Below are 24,941 nucleotides of genomic sequence, written 5' to 3' on the forward strand. Positions count from 1 at the left end.
GAACACGACAAGGATGCCCACTCTCACCACTCTTGTTCAACATAGTATTAGAAGTTCTAGGAACGGCAATCAGACAACAAAGAGAAATAAAAGGTATCCAAATTGGCAAGGAAGAAGTCAAACTCTCTCTCTTCGCAGATGACATGATTCTTTATATGGAAAACCCCAAAGACTCCACCCCCAAGCTACTAGAACTCATACAGCAATTCAGTAACATGGCAGGATATAAAGTCAATGTACAGAAATCAGTGGCTTTCTTATACACCAACAATGAAAATACAGAAAGGGAAATTAGAGAATCGATTCCATTTACTATAGCACCAAGAACCATAAGATACCTGGGAATAAACCTAACCAAAGAGGTAAAGGACCTGTACTCAAGGAACTACAGAACACTCATGAAAGAAATTGAAGAAGACACAAAAAGATGGAAGACTGTTCCATGCTCTTGGATTGGAAGAATAAACATTGTTAAAATGTCTATACTGCCTAGAGCAATCTATACTTTTAATGCCATTCCGATCAAAATTCCACCGATATTTTTCAAAGAGCTGGAGCAAATAATCCTAAAATTTGTATGGAGCCAGAAGAGACCCCGAATTGCTAAGGAAATGTTGAAAAACAAAACAAAACTGGTGGCATCACGTTACCCGATTTCAAGCTTTACTACAAAGCTGTGATCACCAAGACAGCGTGGTACTGGCATAAAAACAGACACATAGACCAGTGGAACAGAGTGGAGAGCCCAGATATGGACCCTCAACTCTATGGTCAAATAATCTTCGACAAAACAGGAAAAAATATTCAATGGAAAAAAGACAGTCTCTTCAATAAATGGTGCTGGGAAAACTGGACAGCGATATGTAGAAGAATGAAACTCGACCATTCTCTTACACCGTACACAAAGATAAACTCGAAATGGATAAAAGACCTCAACGTGAGACAGGAATCTATCAGAATCCTAGAGGAGAACAGAGGCAGTAACCTCTTCGATATCAGCCACAGCAACTTCTTTCAAGATATGTCTCCAAAGGCCAAGGAAACAAAAGCAAAAATGAACTTTTGGGACTTCATCAAGATCAAAAGCTTCTGCACAGCAAAGGAAACAGTCAACAAAACAAAGAGGCAACCCACGGAATGGGAGAAGATATTTGCAAATGACAGTACAGACAAAAGGTTGATATCCAGGATCTATAAAGAACTTCTCAAACTCAACACACACAAAACAGATAATCATATCAAAAAAGGGGCAGAAGATATGAACAGACACTTCTCCAATGAAGACATACAAATGGCTATCAGACACATGAAAAAATGTTCATCATCACTAGCCATCAGGGAGATTCAAATTAAAACCACATTGAGATACCACCTGACACCAGTTAGAATGGCCAAAATTAGCAAGACAGGAAACAACGTGTGTTGGAGAGGATGTGGAGAAAGGGGAACCCTCTTCCACTGTTGGTGGGAATGCAAGTTAGTGCAGCCACTTTGGAGAATAGTGTGGAGATTCCTGAAGAAATTAAAAATAGAGCTTCCCTATGACCCTGCAATTGCACTGCTGGGTATTTACCCCAAAGATACAGATGTAGTGAAAAGAAGGGCCATTTGTACCCCAATGTTTATTGCAGCAATGTCTACGGTCGCCAAACTGTGGAAAGAACCAAGATGCCCTTCAACGGATGAATGGATAAGGAAGATGTGGTCCATATACACAATGGAGTATTATGCCTCCCTCAGAAAGGATGAATACCCAACTTTTGTAGCAACATGGACGGGACTGGAAGAAATTATGCTGAGCGAAATAAGTCAAGCAGAGAGAGTCAAGTATCATATGGTCTCACTTATTTGTGGAGCATAACAAATAACATGGAGGACATGGGGAGATGGAGAGGAGAGGGAGTTGAGGGAAACTGGAAGGGGAGATGAACCATGAGAGACTATGGACTCTGAAAAACAACCAGAGGGTTATGAAGGGGCGGCAGGGGGGCGGGGGGGGGTGGGAGGTTGAGGAACCAGGTGGTGGGTAATAGGGAGGGCACGTACTGCATGGAGCACTGGGTGTGATGCCAAAACAATGAACACTGTTATGCTGTAAATAAACAAATAAAAAAAAAAAAAAAATATATATATATATATATATATATATAAAGAACCCTATGAAGTGAGAGCTGATTGGCACTCCTGGTACCCTTCCCCCCTTATCCCCTCAGTCCCAACCAAAGGCTCCCTCTCCGGGCAGAGTTCTCTGGGTTTTCTCAGAGTAAAGGGAGGGAAGAAGCCATACCCGGTTTCTCCGCAGTCCCTTTGGCCCCTGGGTGTTTCAGGATGGGGCTGTTGGAAGGGGTCACGCTCAGCCGGCCACGGGTAGGCAGGGAGGCCATGCTGGGCCAGAAGAGCTCAGTGCTCTTGTCGGTCTGGGTGCTGCTGTCCTTGCTGCCTGTCTTTGCGTGGGCACTGCTGGCCAGGGCAGGGGAGGTGTGTTCATGGTGGTCCTTCCCTAGCAGCAACCCTGAGGACACAAGGATAGCTATGTTAATGCCATTCTCGAAAGAAACACAAACAAACAAAAATTTCATTTCCTTCTTGACTGAGGACAGCTTCATTCATTCATTGACTTCATTCATTGACTCACCACGTCTTTTTTTTTTTTTAATTTTTAATTAATTTATTTTTTTTTCAGCGTAACAGTATTCATTGTTTTTGCACAACACCCAGTGCTGCATGCAATACGTGCCCTCCCTATTACCCACCACCTGTTCCCCCATACCACGTCCTTTATAAGCACTTATCATAAGCCTGATAAGAGGACAAGCACTGAGGGACTTAACAAAAAAAAAAAAAAGGAAAGGAAAGAAAGACCTAGCCCCCTCTCAAAAACTCCCTGGGTTGTTTGTTTTGGAAGAGTACTTCTTAAGTAACCTGGTAATGATGAATTATGATGAACAGGAGGATAAAATCATGCCCAGGCTAGTAGAAGAGGCTCCGCAGCCCATGTCAATGGGAGGGGGCTTTTCTGCCAGGCTTTCTGGAGATGAAGTTATCCGACAGCCCAAGGAGGGCTAGCCTTGAGCAGCACGTGTCTGCCAAAGAAACATGGAAGGCTTCCTGGATCTGATACATGGAGCCCAGGGGCCTGGAGAACAGCCCAGAAGACCACCCCACTCTCGGTCATGGAGGGTCTCCCACAGACCCGGGTTCAAAAACAAACACACTTCACGGTCAGGGCAACACCGAGTTGTGCTCATTATTCCCCAAAGCAGATCCCTTGCAGCGGCGAGCCACGGCCCCCAGGAAGCAGGGAGTCAGCTGGCCTTCTGGACAGGGTCATTGAGCCCTGTTCCTCCTCCCTGCTGCCCCAGGCAGGCATTGGGGTGGAAAGGGGATGTGCTGGCCAGGAAAACAACATTCGTATTTCTGAACAGTGACACAGAGCATGTACACTGGAAAGCGCCAGCATCCCAGAACACTAGCCCCCAGAAAAGGTGGTAGTAAGCACAATCGAGTATCTGTTAGCTTAACAAGCCAGCCATCCAGAGAGGATCCTGGCCAGGGTGATTTCAAGGTGTCCATTCACAAGCAGGGCCGTCACGTGTTACTGTGTATCCATGTCTTGGACACACTATTCAAGTGCCGTGTGACTCCGTGGGGGGGGGGGGGGGGCGGCTGGGACTCTGCTTCTCTAAGGAGCTCCCAGGTGATCTGGGGGTCCTTTCATTGCACTGCGAGGAACAGGGGTCTCTGGCGACATGCTTCTCACGCACCAGCTCACTTTCTACTTTACAATGCTCCTCTGACACAGGTCCTGTCCTTATCTTCTGTTTTACAGCAAAGGTAATGAGAATGCAGAGAAATGAACCTCTCACAGCTAAGAAGCCACAGAAACGGGATTCAAATGCGTCTGTGCCTGATGCCAAGTTCAGCCTATGCTCCTGGATCCCCACACCCTGCCTGTCGCGCCTCCACGGCCTGACAAGGATGCTCTGGTGGAATGAGGTCACCAGCCAGTCAGCCCGCCGGGGAGCCCCGGGCCATCCAGGACGAATACACGGTCACCCCTCCAGAGCCCAGGAAGCAAGAGGCAGTGGAGACAGTTTGGGAACTGCGAGTGTGTCCCTCCGCTCAGCCCCTCAGGGAGTCCCTTTGGTTTTTTGTGATGCGTGGACAGTCACAATCATGAGGAGGAACACCAGCGCAGAAAACACAGCAACCCTTCCTGTAGATGGGTCCTCAGTCTCCCGGGCCTGCGTCAGACATGCCAAATGCTAGCGGGGACAGACACAGACAGCGGTGGCACGCCTGCCTGGCTGGATGTCACACACCACCTGCAGCAGGGAGTGACCCATCATGGCCCAGCACACTTCCCACTCCTCTACCAGACCAGCCTGAGCACTAGCCTCTGGGCTCTCTCTCCAGGGGAGGCAGCTATGGGCCCTTGGGAGGGTCTCTGATGATCCCAGCTGCTATCCACACACGTCCTCTTTGAAGTGCATTCCCTTGGTGGGCAGGCGCTGCTGAAGGCACCTGCGAAGGGACGGCAAACAGAGGCTCTGGCCGCGCGCCTTTGATCTCCCAACACTGCCCGGTCCACTCTGGAAGCCCTAGCCAGGCTCCTCTGGGGTTCTGTGCGGAGGAAGACTGGCTCTCTGCTCCACAGATAAACAAAACACACTCTGACCCAGGGAAAGGCATCAAAGAAGGGCCAGACCCTGACAGCTGCTGGAGCTCAGGGGAAGAGCGAGAAAGATGGGTGTCCGGGTGCACTGCCTGCTTCCGCTCCAGACTCAGGCAGCCCCCTCAGCAGGGCTGTCCACACCCAGCAAACCCATTGAGGCTGAGGAAGACCCCATAGGCAGAGTTTGTCTCAACATTCTGCCTCTGCAACAACCACCCAACAAAAATGACCACCCACCACCCCTTATGCTTGACAGCACGGCTTCCAAAGCACTTTCTCCCCATTCTCTCGTTTCGCCCTCAGCTCAGCCACACGGCAGAAAGCAGGACCTTGCTATTCCAGACACAGATGCAGAAGTGGAGCCAAGTCCAGAGGCTGACCTCTCTGGGCTTTTCCCATTTTCTGCTGTGAGGGTTACTTCAACTTTCAGCAATAATGACAATGACTGTGACGTCAATCAACCCAAGGCCGGTAGCTCCTCTTGTAGTCTAGCTTTGCTTCCCTCTGTCTCGTCTAATTTCCACAACTAAAGCATGACTGATTATCCTCTCATCCACAGATGGATCAACAGACCCGGAGATACTCAGTAACATTTCTGCATCTCATGAATGGCAGAGCCAGGGACCGCCAAAGGATCAGAACCCTTTTCACCAGGGTTTCTGACCGGGTGGGCTTGCCTCTCCACATCTGGGAAGCTCTTGCTTTTCAGATCCTGGCCTGAAGGAGGCATGGGGCTCACCTACGCTCCCCTTCCAGGTCTTCTCCTCCTTCTTCTCCTCGGCCAGCTGGCTGCTGGTAAGCGAGGTCTGGCGGGAGTGGGTCCCGGTGGCCGCCGCGATGGATGGGACGGAGCGGGCAGGACGCAGGCTGGAGGAGTCTGTCTTCCCGGCGTCTTTACGGGACCGCTGCTGAAGGACCTTAATCATGGCATCCTTCTCTATGATTTTGGCATGGAGATTCTTAATACTATGTAACAAGACAAAACCAAACGGCCATAAACAGAAGCTATTTGGCTAGAAAAACCTGAACCGTTTCTCTTGGGCTGCCCCAGGGACTTGGATTGTAATTCAGATGAAGAGTTAAGTGCAGCGTGAGTCCTCAAACATTTACAATCTGCAAATTACACAAAACAGAACTTCTGTAGCAGATCAGAAGGGCACACCTTCTCTGGCCTCTCCTGGGACCCCAAGGACATACGCGCAGAATGGCTGCGGCCTCCCAGCAGGGACCTCCTGGACTACGGTGCGCTCACGGACCAACTCAGAGGATCTTGGGTCCCTGGGCATGGGGGCCGGAGGGGCAGTCAGGAAACTCAACCACTCTGAAGCCTCACACAGGGCTGGCTTTCCACAAAGGTCAATGCCCCCATTTTCTGAGAACAGAGAAATACAAGACAGATGGGTTTCCTAGGAAAAGAGGTTTTCATCCCCCTGATGGCCCAAAATGAGAATCAGAAAGCACTTGGGTTTCCTTCCTGACTTGGGGGTATGTGGCCGAGCCCATCAGCTGTTCAGAGCAGAAAGGGACTGGTGGGCCCCGTGGGGGACTTGAGGAGAGTGGCCACGAGCATGTGGCGGTCCCTTACGTGTACTCCATGTCCTGACACCTCCTGGTGGCCTGTGCCACCTCCTCCTCGTCCTGCCAGATGTGGGCCTCGAGCGAGCTCTCGCCGTAGCTGCCATTCCTCGAGTGGTTGATGATCGTGGTGTCCCTGGGAACACAGGACGACACACAGACAATGATGCGTATCCTCCTGGGGAGGTATCTGAGGGCACCACAAGACAACATCTCTTCAACCCCTCTCCCTCTCCGAAATCCTGGCCAGCTCTCCCCCTAAACTTGACAGAATGAAGACAGTGTCTGCGGAAAACAAAATAAAATCCAAAGATCAAAATTCCCTGCTCTCCTGTGGGACCCCTACAGTACTCCCTATGACAGAGGGAAGCTGTTGTCATTGTACTTGTGTGTTCATGCTTGTCCTTCATACTTATCCTTTCTCAGTCGTCAAAGTTCTATTTCGATTTCTCACCCACCTAGGAGCAATTTCAGTATTTTACAGTAAAACGGAGACTCGGCAAGTACTTGGAAACAAACCTCAGACAGCAAGGCTCAGCCGAAATCTTCCCTCACGCCTGCAGGCTAGCTCACTGCCAGCTTCATGAGCCCCTGTGTGACAGTCATGCTGGCTGGTGGGGCAGAGAGATAGAGACACACACCTGTCTCTGCAAAGTCCAGTCAAGGAGCTGAAGTGGAGGGAGGGGCAGACATAGTGCAGGGTGGCTGGAAGCAGGTGTCTGGATGAAGCTAACTATTCCTCTGCTGCTTTAGATAATTTAATCACTCCTAGTTAATGATGACTGGTAAAAAGAAGATAATGGTGTCATCTAAGTGATCTAGGTGTATCTCAAATTCCAAGGTGACCTAGTGTCTTGGACCAGTGAATGCCAAATTGATAAATGGTCTAGCCAAAGATCTCACATCTCTTGAACTTCATATTCCAATGCTGCAATGGTATTTAAAATCTTAATAGCGTTTTTCTAGAACACTCAAGAATAGCAAAGAGAACTTCTTCTTTCATCTCTCTAATGACAGCTATCAACAAATGAGCTTTTCCTTTAGGCCAGGGACAGGGTAAGACACGCTACACAGGGCCTCTCACACAGTCCTCACAGCAACCTGGGTAGCTGGCCTTATTATCCTCATCATACCGATGAACAAATAGGTGAGGCGACTTTGTGAGAACACTCAGTTAGCAAAGGTGGGGCAGATTCAAATCCATGCCCGGAGTCATCACGCTACACTGCTAGAGCTTCCTGTGTTTTTTTTTAAAAAATACTTTATTTATTCATTTGAGAGAGAGAGAGAGAGAGAGAGCACGAGCAGGGGGAGGGGCAGAGGGAGATGCTGACTCCCCGCTGATCAGGGAGCCTGATGCGGGGCGTGACTGCAGGACCCTGGGATCATGACCTGAGCTGAAGGCAGGCGCCCCACTTTCTGTGTCTTTATGAAGAATGCCTCAGGAAAAGGCATGAAGATAAAATAAACCAACAAAGTGGGCACATGTGAGAGTGTATTTGTGTGAAATGCAGCTGAAAATGAAGCACAAGGGCAACTAACACAGAAAAGAAGCAAACGCTTTAAACACAGACAGCCAAAAGAGCGCTTTGGACGAGGTGGTTTTTGCTGTATTGTTGCGTAGGCAGAATTCTGAGGCCAATTCTGCAGGTCATGAATTCACCCTACAGTGCACAAAAATCACCACCACAGAAATCAGTGGCTGGAGAAAACACTGCCAACCAATTAACTTTTGGAAAAATCACACAAGGATAGACACCAATTAAAAAATTCATGTTTATGCTGCCACGTAAGGATAGCAGGAAGAATTAGATCAAAACATCTCAGGAGATAAATCACACACGACGCTCTCAAAAACATTAACTACACTGCATTGGGATCTGTGAAAAGGTTCAAAACCATAAAAAAGGCCCAACCCCTCAAAATTCTGATCAACGGTGCCGAAAGGCACCAATACGGTGGAAGTGTTTGGTAGACAAAAACCATTCCTTTAAAAAATCACTGCTCATAAACGTGAAGCATGCATCAGTGTGCGTAAAGTTACAAACCGAACGGCTGGCCATTTTTACCAGTTCATACGTGGCCATGGAGCATCTAGACAAGAGCTGAGAATTTTGACCGTTCTCAAAAATTCTTCATTTCCCCTTTCTCCCTATCGAAAGAAAAGCAGTGCAAAATTACAGAGGTTTTCTTTGAAAATTAAAATTGGAGATCGGACTGACCCCCTGACCTCATCTCATGGACTCTCCCCCAGACGGTAGGAAGGAGTGGTCAGGAAGGGGAAGGGAGTTCTAACAGAATTATTAGATGCCCAATAAACACATGCGGAAACAAAGAAGGGGGACCAGGCGCATCGGTGGAAGGGCCTTATCTACTTGTGCATCTGAGACTCCAAACGGGGTAGAGGAGAGCTGCAGGGCTGGGGAAATCCCACAGGACTCCCATTCTTTGTGGGTAACAGAGCAGTGCGCCTTGCCCAGAGGAGGACGAGCAAGGTGGGGCCTAGCCCAGGTGAGTGGCTGAAAATGGGCTCTGTCCGGTGCCCACCACAGGTGTCTCACATCTCAAACCCTTCATTCCCCGACTTCTGGTCTGACATCCCAGTCCCGTTTGTCCTCTCAGGGCCCAGGATCCAAATCATACATAACCTCATAAAGCACGGGGCGTGGAGATGGCCACGACACCAAAAGGACCCCATGTCCGTTTCCAAGGTAACACATTTACGCTGCTGCCAGGGCTCTCCTGTCCTCAGCTGGTGGGCTACAGTGGTTCTCTGCCCTAACCAGCCAAGAATTACCATTTCTGTTTCAGGAATCAGGTGATTTTTTGAAGGAACTCAGGGACACTCAGAAAGGTTTATGTGTAATCACACGCCCACAGTCGGCAGCAGAGGAAGAAGCCTGGGGGGGGTGGGGGTGGGGAGGCCCTGCCTGCCTTTGCAGTGTTCCCTCCACTAACAACCCCACGGAGCCAGCGACTCCCAGGGCCATCGCGGACAGCTGGGTGTTAGACCCAAAAGGGCGAGGAAGGCCAAAGGCCTCAGTACCTCGATGACTGTCTGGGCTCTTCCTCAGGACAGAGGTGAGTTACTGCCTCAGAGAACAGAGCAACACCTCGCAGCTCTGTAAAAATCCAGGCTTCACTCTTCTCATCCTGGGCAGGAGAATGGAACCGGAGGCCCCAATTCCCTCCAGCTCTCCCGCCGTCACTCTGGGGCTCCGCCACATAACACACCTCTCCAGGGTCTGTGCTCCCTCCTGGGCCTCGCTCAGAGGGGCTACCGCGGGCTGTTTGCCTCACACAGACATTCGTAAGCCCAGCACTAGGAACTGACCCCTGGTGGTCCTTCTCCACACGAGTCCGCAGGGTCTCTCCAGGTGTGAGCACGCGGCAGCGCCCGGCGGACACACCTGTGCCCACATGGGTTGGCACTGCTCTTGCTCCCAGTTCCTCGGGGGAACCCCTGGAAGTACCATTGCTGGGGGTTCCTCTCTGAGTAATGAATGTGAGAGCCCACGAGACCTTGCAGAGTACCCCCACGCGCTCCACCCCAACAGGCCTATAATATGGCCCCTAAAACGTGGCACCGACTCTATGATGGGGCTGCATCCCGTGTTTACTCCTCACCTGGTTCGGGTCCCACCCCCCAAAGGGCTCAACGACAGCCCCCAGTAAGCCCAGTTTCAGGGACACTCCTCTGAGATATGAGGGTCTCCCCCACCTGAACTGACCCTAAACTGTGATAAATCACAAAGAACTGTGAATGAAATGCCCATGGAATCTATGGACCCACAGCCAATGGCAGTGGGAGCCCTGACGGTGGGACACACGGCCCCTCAAGTCGGGGTGTGGGGGGGGGGACAAGACCGTGCACAGGTAATCCCCAGCAGTCGGGGAAGAGCACCCCCTCATTCAGACAAGAAGATGCTTTACCAGCATTCCTTTGTCAATTATCAAGCATTCAGAGCTCATTTTTATTTTTAAAAGATTCTATTTATTGGAGACAGAGATTGTGATAAAGAGATCACGAGCAGCGGGAGGAGCAGAGGGAGAAGCAGACTCCCACTGAGCAGAGAGCCCGGCGTGGGACTCGATCCCAGGACTCCAGAATCATGACCAGAGCCGAAGGCAGATGCTCAACTGACTGTGCCCCCCAGACGCCCCTAAGCTCATTTTCAAAGGGGAGGACGAGGCTGTGTGGAGTCCACAGAAAGAAAGCAAAGCAGCAGAGGGAATAACTGACAACAGCAACAATTTCAAAGCAAAAGAAACCAGGCTTCGGTCACATCTGACTCCAGGGAACTTGTGGCCCCGGAGCTCCCGGCTGGCGTGACTGGGATTCCACCAGCACACCTCACAGAGCCTCGCTTCTTCCCCTACACGATGGGGATACTAACAGTTCCTGTTGGGCCCCTGGGGAAGGTGGGACCTGACCCAGGTTGAGGGTTGGAGGCGGCCCCATTGTCCAGTCAGGCCCATGTTTAACGAGGACTAAATCTCGTCTGGCCCATGACACACATGCATGGTCAAGAGAGCATGGCACCCCTCCCGCTGCGTCAGACACACCGCGGGCTGACCTCACCTCTCAGCCGCCGCAGTGGCCGCGGCGTTCATGGCGAAGTGTCGGATGGTACTTTCCTCCAGGTACTTCTGCTCCCATTTGGTCATGTCAGCCTCCAGGGCCAGGATGCGCTCCTCCTTCTCCCTCACGAGTTCCATGAGGGCTGGGGCATTATACTCCGGCATGCCGGGTTGCTGACCGTTTCCATGTTTCTGAGAAGCAAGATAAATAACGCATCTTGAGGCGGGAATGGGGCAGACCATGTACAGGGGGTGTGCGGACCCCACAGCACAGTCCCACTCTGTCCTCATGCTCTCGCTCCCTCTCCTACGGGGATGATGCCGACCCTCCAGATCCTACTGCCAAGGACGGTCACTGTCCAAATTCCTCCACCCCGAATCCTCACGCACCTTATCCCAATGTTAGAGGGGAGACAACGCAGCTTCTGGGAGGTGGAATGAACTGTCCAGTTCCTCTTAGCTACTCAGTGGTAGCTCACAGAGGACGGACTGTCTGTTCCACCGAGGGCCCCAGAAGCAAATTAGCTACTACCTACGGAAGCCTTTTATCAACCTTAAAGGGCTAACCAAAATAAAGTGCTACCAGAAATCTGTGACTGCAAGTCAAGCTCATTTTTCAGCCCTTTCTTTCCATCTGGGTCTGGAAGATAGGAAATAAAGCGATTATGTTATTTGGACAGCTCACGAGTAAGGACATGGATGCTTTGGATTTCTTCCCTTTGAACACAGGTCTATTATCTCCTCTAAGTAGCATGACGTGCATGTTTTGAGGTTCTGCCTTTGGAAGAGAATGATTTCCCCCCATTACTCCATGTCCTGGGACGCACATTGCCCTCAAATTTTCCAGCGACCACGAACTGTAAATGCAGAGCTGAGTGCAAGGTGTGGGGTACCTGAATGCTTTACCCGGAACCACATCCATTAACTGGAACAACAGCTCGGCACATGAGCTGCACTCACAGACTCTGATCCTGCCAGATGGACCAGAGTAAATGGGCCCAGGGGCTTTCTCTAGCCTATAGGTTTCTGTTCCATTTTTTAAAGCTTTAATTACAGTTTTCTACAGTCTGGTCCAGTACCCAACATTTAAGCAAGAATAGAGCAGAAAGCACGTAACTGTCCTCATCAACCTGTACAGAAACCCACTGACTCCCTCTGGCCAGGCACTGACCTCAGGCGAGGGACAAATGAACCAGTCCACTGAGATGAGAAGCTCCCCTCTGTTAGGAAGCTTCCAAGAAAAAGACCCCGTGGCCTGGCTAGGCTGCCATCTGTGCCCGACATCTTCTGTGTCACCCCCATGTGATGTCATGTCGGTTGGCTGATTTCTGCAAAATCCTCTCGGCCTCACATGAGATCATGGCATCCTTTCACAGGGCCCCTGATTCAGGTCATTAAGAGTTACTCAAATAAAAGCATGAGTTTCAGGATTCAAGAACACAAAGAGAGCATGGTCTAATGGATAAGGATGCTGGTCGGAGAAACAGGTTGAGGGGGCGGGCAGGCCAGCTTCTGCTGCCCACTCAGCTCGTCCACAAGTATTTACTGACCATGTGCCTGATGCTAGCATTACCACCGTGAACAGTACAGACACAATCTCCTGTCCTTCATGTTTTCACTGAGAATGGATGTCCTAAATTGCTCATGACCTTGGGCTGGTCTCTCAACTGCCCTGTGCCTCATCTTCCTCTTTGAGAATGTTCCCCCCTCTTCTCTCTTCTACCTCACAGGACTACTGTGGTAGTAAGATGTGAAAATTATCTTGAGCTCTTTGCAAGAAAGAGAAGACGGTGAATTCTTAAATGTGTTCATTTCCCTTCCTCTCCCTTCATCTCTAAGCTTCCAACAATGCTAAGTACGATTTCACTTCTGTGGTGGTGGGAGATCCCTTATAATAACAAGGGTAATGGAGTTGAGTTTGGTTTCACAGTTCTCAAAAGAGGAGATCCAAGGACAAGTCATCTGACTCTAGAGTGTGGGTTGGCTCATTAACTGGGAAAAGAACATTCTCTTTTGCTCTAAGTACTGAGATGTGCTCTTTTTGTCGGCCAAAGTCTCATGAGTACCCCTTAGATGCCAGTGAGGTAGCAGGCACCAGAGAAGCCTACCTTGTAGATGGGAAGGTCAAGTTCTCATAACTGAGAAGAACTCAAAGGTGGGCCTTTACATACCAGGGAGCACAGCACAGGCTAGATGGCTCAGAAGTCCAGAGACAGACTCACCCTTCCTACAAGCTCGCAACGAAGCCAAGATGGCAGGAGGCCGGGTAGGTTCCTTAATTTTCTGGGCAATCTTGCTAACACCTCCTTCCTTCACCAAGTACCCACACCCAGAGCAAAATGTGTGTGCCTGCCATGAGAAAGAGCTGAGCTGGCCCGAACAGACGCTTTCAAGTGTTTTCAAGTATTCCAACCACAACCACTATGTTCTATCCAGTGATAATTCTGCGGAGCCCTGCCTTGCATTTCCCTGGTTCCCAACTTAGAGCGCGCCCGTCAGCAGCTGCGCAGGAGGCTTTGCCCACTGCATTGGCTGCTGACACACAAGCCCCAGGCTCTCTCGGGAGCCAGGAGCCTCTGACCGGTGTATTATGGAGTCTAAACCAGTGGCAGAGTTTTCCTCGCTGAGGGACACGTGGACTCGGGCTCCGCTGTGTGACTCAAGCTCATCAGAAGCTAGGTGACACTGACAGCTATGACTGGCAGAACAAGGGAAGGCAGAAAACTAGGAGCTTGTGGCCAACATTATGTCCTAGGGAGAGTCCTGAGCTCCTTCCTCTCCTTTACCTCGAAAACTCACCGATGACCACGCCCGACTCATTTCACCCTTTTACTAGCTCCCGCATGTAATTACACTTCAGGACACCGGCTGGCCCCCTGAACTTCCACAGTCTCCCCTCCAGACCCTCCTGAGGCCACGAGATGGCTCTTTTTCTGATCCGCTGTATATTCCTCTCCAGCTTAGAAAGCTCCCAGTCATTGGCTCTCTGCTGACCACAGGAACAAGTACAGTCTCTCAACTTGACCCGATGCCTTCCACCAGCCGGCTTCTGCTGCCTCAGCGCCACCTCACTATGTGTTCTCCCCCAGCTAGCCGCTGCCAGCCACCCGAATATGCCGCTCCATACCTCTCTCCCCAATGCAAAATCCTCCACTACCTCTGACGTTCATCCCCCAGAATGTCCAACAAACTCGTCTTTCAAAGTTCTACTCGAATGTCCTCCCCAGCTGCATTCCCCTGTGCCCAGTCCCCCGGAAGTCAGCACTTTCTTTTTTTTAAGGACTTTTGTCCCGGCAAAGAGGGACCACCTGGTTCCTCCATGGGCCGCGATGTTGGTCTGCTGGGGACGGGAGTTCTCAGTCCCCTCTGAGTCCACAATGTACAGTGTGCAACCTGAACCACAGCACGGTGCTGGAGGAATGGACGGCCCTGGCCTCACCTGCTGGGTCCTCAGCGCATCCAGCTCTCTCTCCAGCCAGGTCCGCAGTCTCCGCTCCATCTGCTCTCGCTTCTCACATGCAGACTGCAGCTGGCTCAGGGCCTGCTGGAGCTTCTCCACCTTCTCCACATAGGCTTGCTTCTCTCGTAACTGAGCAGAGGACAGTGAAGACGAGCAGAGAACTCAGACCGGCAGTTCTCAAAGCTGGGGTGGAGGTGGGTGTGAGGGGTCAGATTAGCTGGGGATCTTGTCTGAACTACAAGTGGATGGCCCTTACCTAATGCCATCTCTCTGCTGTGCTGGGACAGAAAGGACTGACCCAAACGACACCAGTTATACCTAGAACGGATGGGACGCTTGGAAAGAGAGACCCCTACGAGGGCACCTGCTTTCAGCCATGGGTCCAGCTCTAAGCTCCCTCCTTGGTGATTACTTAATCCTGACAACATCTGCAGACATTGGAAATGAAGTTGATAAAGAGTTTTTAAGGCCACAAGGAAAAGCTTATTCTATAATGTTAAGTAAAAACCCAAAATAAAAAATCACATACATGCTCACAGCTCTGCCTGCCTATCATCAAAAACCTAGGAAAAAAAGACTGGAAAAGAAGACTTAAAAGCATCACCCAGATTTATCTGTATGCCACAATAAGAATTTCTCCTCTTCCTTATTTTCTTCTGAAGTTTTCAAATCTTCTATAGTAATAGTAAATTACTATCACGGAGAAATTGTAGGTATATGTACACATTTGTGATAAAGATAAAATTTCCTATTGTAGATACGTGTGGAGTAACTTTCCTCTAAAGAGTTCTGAGCCCTTTATAGGGGAGTAGTGGACAGCCCCGGAGAGACAGGAAGGGCACAATGAACACCCCCCACCACCACCACAACTGAGGAGATGGAAACTGAGGTAAAAGGGATTTGTGGAAATGTCACATCGGGCACAGATTTAGAATCACAATGCACAACATCAACTCTCACTCCCAGACTTTGTTTTCCTCCAGTTAGGAGCCTGGCTCATGTCCATAAATCCCAGGCCCCTTTCTACCTTCCTGGGAATCAGCTTGTGTCAAACGTCCAGCCGAGGCGTTGACTTGATCTGGTCATGCATGAGAAGCTCCTGTCTGCACCTGGGTGTGCTGAGGCCTTGCAGGGGATCCAGATCCTGAGCTCGGCCCGCGATCACACTGGCAGGCTGGAACATGCTAGTGACTGAAGAGTCTGCTGCTAACGGTGGCTTCTCACCTCACAGGCTGCACTGCAGGTGCTGTGCCTGTATCCTGGCCACAGCCACTGGAATAAGATGGAGAGACCTCTGACCTTTGGGGGGGTAGGTAGCAGCAGCGAACTCACAGCCTTCTCTAAACCTGCTCTTGGCATCATTTTCCATCTGGTCCGTCCATTCACTGTGCTTCTGATGGCTTCATTCAGTTGGATAGACATCTGAGGACCTACTAACTGCAGGCTTCTGTGCTAGAAGCCGATTAAGCTGAGAAAACATTCTGTGAGTTCCCTTCATATACAGCTTGCCCTATCTTACACTGTCTGTCCAGTTTTCTGGGCATGTGGCCGTTAGAACAGAAGGGCCATGAGATCTGTGCCTTTCGGTCCTGCTGGGCCAAGGTCCACCGTGTGTTCCCAGTGCCTGCAACAGTACCCGGCATCTGGTAGGTACTCAAGAAATATTTGTTGAATGGAGAACTCTTACTTCTAATAAACTCCAAGATCCTCAAAGGCACAGTTCTGTCTCATTCACTTTTGTCTCGGCCTTTGGTCTAGGAAGGAGTGTACTGGAATGGAGAGGACTAAGAATAGTAGTTCACATCAGCCAATGTTTTTCAAGTTCCTCCATGCCCAGCATTGTGCTTTACATGCAATGATCTCACTGAATCCTCTGGTATCAGTAAAGGGACCGCTCCTGGGCCGTCTCCAGCTAAGAGAGAGAACTGAAGAGCTTACATGACTTGCTCAAGGTCACACACTGACACATTCCAGGGTCAGGATTCGAATTCACTGTAGTCTGGCCCTGGAGTCAGTGTAAGCACTCGGGATGAGCTCTCTGAACTGAACTCAGACCCCGCAAAAGAAACGTAAAAAAGATCAGGGAGTGATACTGGAAGACCAACCAAAGAGAGATGCTGGAGAAGCTCCACGCAATCCAAGATTTCTAGAATGGCAAGAACATCCACAGTAGTGACTATAAAAACAAAACAAAACAAAAACTGTCTTTAGGAAGCTCTCAATTAACTTGTACTTCATTAGAAATATTAAATTTACAAGATTTTTAAAATTGTAATTTTCCCTGGCTCCACACATGGAGATGGTGCTTGAGTCATTTCAGTTATAACCATAATGAAGAGTGCTGCCCTCCTGTCCTCAAAGCACACCTTGTATCCTTTAGGGATTAAGGTCGCTTTCTGCACCAAACGTACATCCTAGTTAATAGGTCCCATGGTGGTAACCGGCAATCCTCTGGGGCTGTTGCTTGGGTCCTCACGCTAGACTTAAAATGCAGTTCCTGTACTGGACCTGTGGGTTTAAAAAGGTGGGTTCTAGAAGAGAAGACCCTTGTTGACTTAGCAACATTCCCATTCAGCTGCGTGCACCATGACTGAATTTGCCGGGACCCCTGAGTTAGCCGGCGTCAGGAGAGGCCTTCTGAGGGAGCCGCTTTTCATTTTCGACAACAGCTGGATGAGTAGCAACACTGTCTGCTGCGCCCCAACACCGAGGGCAGTGCTTTGTGTGGATACCTCCCTTAGACCTCTTCCAGACTTTGAGTCTCCACTTTTGGCAGTGGCTCTGCACAGCTCAGGCCCCGTATCCTGGGGGGCTGGCTGCTGTGGGGGCTGGGGGTGCAGGCTCCTGTCCTCCTGCCGAGGCCGCTCCTCCTTTCCTGCTGCCGTGTCTGCAGCCTGCATCCCCCAGCCTGACCCTCAGAAACGGTCGATTGATGTCCCCTGTGGGGACTCACAGCAAAGCCTGCCTCACAAAATGCCATCTAAGGGATTGATTTCTTCAGAAACCACTAAATCCAGAATGCCTGAGAGGGATCACACTTTCCTGGACTAGGGAATTCACTGCCCAGGCTGGGCCAACTTCTGGAAACTGGAGACCGCTTTGCTGTATGCCACACCAACTCCACCCTATTGGAAGACTTTTGCCTTTTTTTAATGCAATCAAGAGCCCAAAGATGGAGCAAATAAACTATTTAAAAAAACAAAATCAAAAAATAAAAACTGTTAGTCTCTTTTCTCTATAGGCACCAGTGGTTTCCAGTCCTTCCATCTGTTGCCAGCCCTGGCCACTTGCCCACCAATGGTCTGCAGGCCGGGATTCGGGTGGAAAGTGAGTTCCTTCACGGCTGCAGTTCACACTTGGCCTGGCTCTGGGCTGGATAAACTCTGCTGGTATTCACTTTGATTTGGGAGGCCTGGTGCATCCCTCCCCGCGACTCAAAGCCTTGGAGCTGGCTCCAGTGAGGGGTGCTGGTTAGGTAAAGGAAATGGACGCCCTTTGGGCTCTGCCCCCAACCCCATCTTACCTCCTCCTCCAGCTTGATGACCCTGGCCTGGGCGTTGCTCAGAGCCTGGTCCAGGATCTCAATGTGTCTCCGGTGGTCCTCACTCGCGGTCCGCACTGCCGCTAACTCCATTTCCAACTTCTCCTTCTCCTTCAAGAATTCTTTGTCTAGAAGGGAGACAAGAACAAAACTACCTCTATTAGAAAGCACTCACCCTCTGGGCTCATGGCCAGGCTACATCTGGCAAGGATTAGAAATAAAAAGGCATGCAGGGAGCAGAGGGTTGAATTACTGCTTTTGCTCCCTCTTAATAGCGGTGATGTGTGAGGTAAGGATTTGCTCAAAAACCTCAGTAACTCTAGACACATTACAGGTCACAGTTCCAGAGGCGAAAGGGACACCCCATTTTCTCCATAACTCACTTCTGTACATTTGTTTTCACACTTCATATAAACCTTGTACCTAGGATTTCACTTGATGCTCCCAACCTCCTCTGCTTCCGTTTTCAGAACCCATGATGAAAAGGCAGGCAGGACTAACAATACTAATATTCCCATTCATAGAAAACTAAACCAAGGCTCTTTCCTGAGGCCAGACAGCAGAGGGGAGCTCCAACCCAGGCCTCCAATCCTGGGTCAAATCCTCTTCCCATATGACCTGGTCCCCTCACATCTTTTCCTAGTTCTGCTCAAGAGTGGAAAGGGTATTACTTTGGATTTAGGGACACTGCTCTTGGTTTAGGAAATGGCTTTCCTCCTGTTGCATGACCGTGTAACGACGGCAATCACGGTCCCTTGGCACGTGGAGAGCAAAGGCTGCCTGACATTTGGTGGCTTCCACACACACAGCCTTCCTGCTGACTAACTACCACCTCAGTTGAAGCAGGGATGGCCAATGGTGTCATGGAGTCAGTATTATTTATCATATATTATCCTTGTTAACAAAAGTAATACATTTTAAAAATAAATTAGAATATTTAGTCCTGTTGTTTATAACATGGAAAAGGACATGAATAGACTCAATGTACAAGACTGTACACCCTACAAGACACTGTGTTGCAGCCATTTAAATTAAATAAGAGAACAGGGGCGCCTGGGTGGCTCAGTCGGCTAAGCTTCCAACTCTTGCTTTCAGCTCAGGTCATGTTCTCCGGGTTTTGGGATTGAGCCCTGCATTGGGCTCCATGTTCGGCACGGAGTCCACTTGAACTCCTTTCTCTCCCGCTCCATCTGCCCCTCCCATATAAGTAAATAAAATCTTAAAAATAAATGAATGAATAAATCAATAAGAGGATGTTAGTGACATAAAAAAAATACTTCATTACTGAAAAAAAAAATGGTTACGTAAACCGTGTGCACACTATTCCACAGTTGTCAAAAACAAGGCACACAACGACAACAGTGCCACAGCAGGAGTTAGAGGTTGATTCCTACGGGGCCCACGCCACTCGGTTGCCTCTGACGGGTTACATGGATCCTGCGGCGCCCACACAGGATCACCACGCAGCACAGAGAACCACCGTCTAGAAGCTCCAGCAGCGTACTCCAGTGGTTTCCTTCATTCATATTTCCTCATAGAGTCACCCCTGAATTTAAGCAAGAATTATCAAACATTAAGGACCAGCCCTGTGGGCACTGAAGCGATGAAAAGATTGCTGTCCTTCAAGGAGCAGGAAACATGCTTTTGAATACAGGGCCTGAGAACAAAAAAGGCACTTTAAGCCTGCAAATACCCACTAACAAACTCGCAATTTTTGAGCCAGAAGGGATCACAGGAAACATCCCCCTCCAGTCCCACCCCTGTTGCTTTATGAGTGAGAATAGGAAAGCCCAGGAGCGAAGGCACTTGTCCAAGGTCTCCCTGCCAGCTGGTACAGAGCCAGGGCCAGAATCCAGGTCCCTGATGTTCAGGTACAATGTCCTTCCTGCTGGCCTGCCCCGCCCCTGCATTGTGAGGTCACATGAACAGGATCTGTGTGCAACCTCAACAGCGTCAAAACTGACAGACTGAGTAGCCTTGCACGGTTAAGGAGCACATGTATTGCCTGGAAACCATGGTATCCCTGGAAACAAAACGAGGCCACCAAGATCCTGACACTGAATACAGAACCACTTTCAGGCTATTTGTGTGTCTCGTGGCAATCCCCTACTGTCCTCCCTACCTCTCCCTTTCAGTGGCGTTTGAGATGCCACCTCTGAAACTTTGTTCGTCATCCGTGCAGAACGGTCACACAAAAGGCCTCAACAGATGGGTCAGCAGCAGTTTGCGGGCTCTGCACCCACCACCCATAGCCCTGAATGACCTGGAGCATTTCACGGTGCAGAGTCAAGGACACTGGAACACAAGCCCCATGGGTTTGGACAACATCTCAGCAGGCATGGTGCCCAGGGGCCTTGTCCTGGCTCTGCAGGGCACCCAGGAGTTCCTCAGCATGCTGGAGAACCCGCCACTGGGTTTTGCAGTTTCTGTCTGCTTATCAGCCTAAGTAAAGAAGTTATTCTCTCTGTTGCGGGCAGCCAAGGACACAATGATTTTGACCAGAAGAGAGCAAAATGATAGACCTGAGCTCAAGACCAGAAGCACGATCAGGGCTTCTCGAGTTTTGCAAACTGATGATCACAATTGCTGCTGTGTCACAAGGACAACTATTTAGGTTTCTGAATTAAACATCCCTCCCCTCCAACACGTAAGCGTGTGCACACGCACACACACTCACCCTGGATTCCAGCATTTGCTATTTCCTTACTATCATACTGTGGCTAAAGCATTCACCTCGACCTCAGAAAGAACTGGATTCAAACCCCAAGTTCACCACTTTCCAGCTATGAGGTCTTGGCCTTGGTTCAGCTGAGACTCAGCTTCTTCATCTCATCAAATCTCCTCTAATTAGCAAATGAGAAAGCAGCTACATCACAGAGCTGCCTGATGGCCCTGTTGATGGAGATGAGATATACAAAGCCTAAAGACCCGACTAACCTAGAATCTGTTTTGGTCATTATTGACTCTCTGGGCCTAGAACCACCACTAGCTCAATACTGTTGCATGAAGGGATGATTTTCTACCAAGCCAAGTTCATTGCCAAGTGTTTAATACATGGTAGTTCTTGTTAGCTGCTAGGCATTTCCTGACAGCATTTGTTACATAGCTGCCACTCTGCCACTGAGGCCACCACTCATCAGACATCTGGGACAGACCACGGATGTCCCCAGTTCCCTCCTCTGCTCAGGCTCCCTGAACCTCACATTGTACACCGCTACACAAAGACATGACCATTGAATGAAGACTCCGTGAGCTCTGGACTGAAATTTGCGGGTGGAAACACCTCTGTTACGAGTTTGGAAATGACCTTGGCCTTCAGGCTGCAGCCACCACACTTAGCATCACTCACACTGGCTCACAACTTCGTGTCCACGGAGAGGAAGTAGTGCTCTCCACGTCAAAGTTGTACTAACAGTGTTCACGGCAATAGCGACAGTAACAAAAACAACTCATGTTTGCAGAATGACTACTCTGTTCCAAGAATAGTGTCTTTATTCCTTTTAATTATTCCCTTTCTTCTCAGTTTGCTGGGTGAGGTAGGCACCACTCTTATTTCCATCTTCCGGCCGAGGCAAATGACCTTGGGGCTAAGTGACAGGCACACACAAGTGGGAGTGCCGGAGCAGTGGAGAGAGAGAGAACGTGTCTCCATGCCTCTCTGGTCACATTCACGAGCACGGCACTGTGTGCCTTTAAGGTAAGGATCACAACAGTCCCTGCTTGAAAGACACGCAAATGCCCAGGTAGTGTCAACTGTGATGATGGTCCTTGCTGGCGTTCCTAAAAGCATGATCCGTTCTAGGGCGTCAAGGTGAGTAGGTCATGGCATGCCGCTCTCAGTGGGGCAGAAAGAGAGCAAGAACACACGCAGAGGCCATGTGATGAGTCGCTCTGACATGCCGGTGTGGGTGCTGTGAGAACACAGAGGACATCTCACAGAGGGCTAGCATGTAAGGGGGAGTGGCCATCCTGGCGGTGAGCCTGTGGGCAGGGGGGCTGTGGTCCTGGAGACACAGGATGGAGGAGATGCCAAGGGAGAGTCCCAGGGGTGAAATCACTGCCTAAGAAGGTCCCTTCAGCTTATTATGAGCTAAGCCCCTTTGGGAAATGTCAAGAAAGACCAGCCTCACGCTGAATTTCTGGTTGGGCTCCAATGTATATACTGAGAATTCCTAGAACAGGCAAGTTGACACCAGAGAACTCTTGCCCAGAATGTTCTGTTTACTCAGTGGATATGAATTACCCTGAACTGCGTGGAGCAGGGGGTTGTTGAGCCGATGGCCCTGGTCCCATTTCCACAGAGGATGTCTGCTCATACACTGTTTACTCTGGAAACCACAGAGGTGGCACAGCTTTGCAGCCAGGCTGACCTGGCTGGCTTCCGGCACCTTTGCACAGCGGCTCACCTTGGACCTGAGAGACGAGCCAGGTCCAAGGTCACACACTACTGTGTGTGACTGACGGGAGGTTTAGAACCACCAGACAAGAGAGAATAAGAACAGACACATTGGTGGGGGCTTCCTGTGTCCAGAGCCTTATAACAGAACCTCATTCTGATCCTCACAATGACTCCGTGTGACAACTGAGAAGAGCAGAGTGACGTGAGCTAGGACCCTTGTGTGGGTCAGACAGCAGTCTCTGTCCTGCGGAAAGAGCAAGAGTGGGTGAAAAGAGGAGCAGGAGGCTCCCTTTCCATCTTACCTTCTCCCCTGCCAGTTCCAGGGAGCATCCAGAGTGGCCAGTCTGGGGACACGGTTTCTGCACGTAGGCTCCGAGCACCAAGCCAGACTGCCCGGCTGAACCACAGAACGGTGGGCCCCAGCCACCTCTGCTGAGGCGTCCCGGGGACAGAGACCGTGTGTGGGGTCGGACTTGGTGGGAGGAGGTGTCAGGGCCCTGTGGGCCGCACTGCTAGTTTCTAATGCAGCACTCCAACCTCTGTCTGGAGTTCATGAGGGAGCAAAGCTGTGACCTGGCTCTTCTCAATTCCTAGGCTTTTCTTGAGATAATGGGTTTTTGAGGAGTTTTTCCCAGAGCCGCATGTAACTAGAGGGATGGGGGTTCAGCTGCTGCCACCTTGACCAAGGGCTGACTAATTTACTGGGATGCATGGACGGTGAAAGACAGATCTTCTCTTCCCTCTCCTCTCCTTTCAGCCAGAACCACGGTTTAACCCGTTCACATGCAGGTTCTCTGGGGATTTAGATCACACACATTGCTGGTGTGTGATGTGTGTGTAGACATCAACACAGACCAAGTTAACTGTGTTCAAGTCCAAAATCCCATGGGCTGATACGGCAATGCACAACTAGCCCATCTCGGTACCTGGTTTTGCACAATAATTTCCCTGGCACTTCTCAAGGAACATTCTCACTGCCTTGGATGTGGCAAGAGGGAGTGGTGGTTACAGAGTCAAGGGAAGACGAGGCAGGCACAATCCAACACTCCTCTCTGAAACACCAATGACCAGAAGTCTCGTTCTGACCGATGAGACTGATTTTAGAGTCCAGTCTCTGGGCTGCCCTGAGTAAAGACAATGTGGAGGACATTACCAGAGAACAGGCTGTAGACTGCAGGAGTCAGAGGAGACGGGACTGACAGTGGCCAGGCCCTCCGTGGACCCCAGCAGAGGCCCCACGTCCAGCACTAGTGTGAGACAGCCTGCGCAAGGCATGAGCTTCCTCATGGGATCTCCGCGGAGCAGACAACTTCCACGAAGTTGGCTAACACTCAGTTTAGAAGAACAATAGCTACAGGCCTCTACCCACAGGGCTAATCTGATTAGCAGCCAGGAGTGTACTACAAAGTCCCTCTCATCTGCCCCTCCCCAGCGCTCCCCATTTGAAGGGGTCCAACCTGAGGCGCCATGTATGCAAGCTAGGCCAGTCAGCATCTCTTGTCTGGGAACGTGCATGTGGGAGCCAGGGAGAGGTGTGATGCTGACCTGGACGGCAACCCAGCTCTTCTACTAGCAGCCATATTCTAGCATGTTCTTTGGAGAAACAGAGAAAGCCATACTGTAAAGAATGAAGACTCAAGCAGGGAGATAGGGAAAGGTGGGTGAGAGTCCAGGCTGCATTACAAGGAGGGAGGAAAACAACCATACAGACAGACACAGACCCCTAAACACAACCCTGCCTTGATTCTCACAGACAGCCCGGGCCCCTAGACCTCACGAGGTCTGCCTGCACTCGCTGCCTGGGTGCTCCCTCACACCCTTATGTTCTCAGAAAATAGTCCTCTTCTCTGGCCCTAAGCTAGCTCAGGCAGATTTTTCTTTTCATAATGAAAGATCACTAAGACACTCAGTCCTCTTTATACGTCTACTCCTTCTCCACCAAAAAAGGGCTTGACAGTTGGTAAGATTTCAGAAGGATGTGCCCAACACTAACCCTGTCAGCTCTGGCAACCAGAACCTTCTCTGTGCTGCTGATGAAATAAGACTCCCTCTTGTGAAAAGATGGCCAAATAATTATCTGCCATATTCTCTCCCTAAAATTTCTTCTCCTGTCTCTTCTTCCTTAGGGATGCTTCGGCTCTGAGCTCCCCAGCACTGTGTCTTGTAACACTGGACAGATGTTGGGCAGGACTCCGTCCCAAGGGCCAGCTACACACTGTGAGGTAAGTGAAGTCCCACTGACACTAAGAGAAACTCTGTTTTTTGAGCTTGTGTGACTACAGAGACAATAGGACCTATATCATTTAGCTCACTGCATGCTATGCAGGTTCTTTGTGCCTCAAAGATATTCTTACGCGGGGCGCCTGGGTGGCTCAGTGGGTTGGGTCTCTGCCTTCGGCTTGGGTTATGGTCTCGGGGTCCTGAGATCGAGTCCCACATCAGGCTCTCTGCTCAGAGGGGAGCCTGCTTCCCCCCGCCCCCTCCACCTGCCTCTCTACCCACTTGTGATCTCTCTCGCTCGCTTGCTCAAATAAATAAATAACCTTGAAAAAAAAAAAGACATTTTTACACTGGAGCGCACTCTGGGCCACTGCCCTTACCCACTCACCTCAGTTTCAGCATCAAAGCAATGAACCCAGAAAGAGACCCCCCCAAATATAATCCAGACAGGGCACTGTTTACATGAGAGAAGAGTCAGCTACTGACACGA

The 24,941-nt window shown here is 50.1% G+C and overlaps 1 protein-coding gene across 4 annotated transcripts in view; it reads right to left on the minus strand.

Annotated features, from left to right (window-relative positions):
* The window catches only part of AMOTL1 (angiomotin like 1), a 126,728-nt gene that overhangs the window by 12,055 nt on the left and 89,732 nt on the right, over positions 1-24,941 (minus strand). For all 4 annotated transcript variants that reach the window (XM_046015716.1, XM_046015713.1, XM_046015717.1 and 1 more), the window contains 6 exons: positions 17,815-17,960; positions 14,271-14,420; positions 10,833-11,023; positions 6,261-6,386; positions 5,415-5,641; positions 2,288-2,512 (listed from right to left, as the gene is read on the minus strand). In XM_046015716.1, coding sequence (XP_045871672.1) covers positions 2,288-2,512; positions 5,415-5,641; positions 6,261-6,386; positions 10,833-11,023; positions 14,271-14,420; positions 17,815-17,960 — 1,065 coding nt within the window. The remainder of the gene's footprint in view (positions 1-2,287; positions 2,513-5,414; positions 5,642-6,260; positions 6,387-10,832; positions 11,024-14,270; positions 14,421-17,814; positions 17,961-24,941) is intronic.

Source organism: Meles meles, chromosome 8 (assembly GCF_922984935.1).
Source record: "Meles meles chromosome 8, mMelMel3.1 paternal haplotype, whole genome shotgun sequence".
NCBI lineage: Eukaryota > Metazoa > Chordata > Mammalia > Carnivora > Mustelidae > Meles > Meles meles.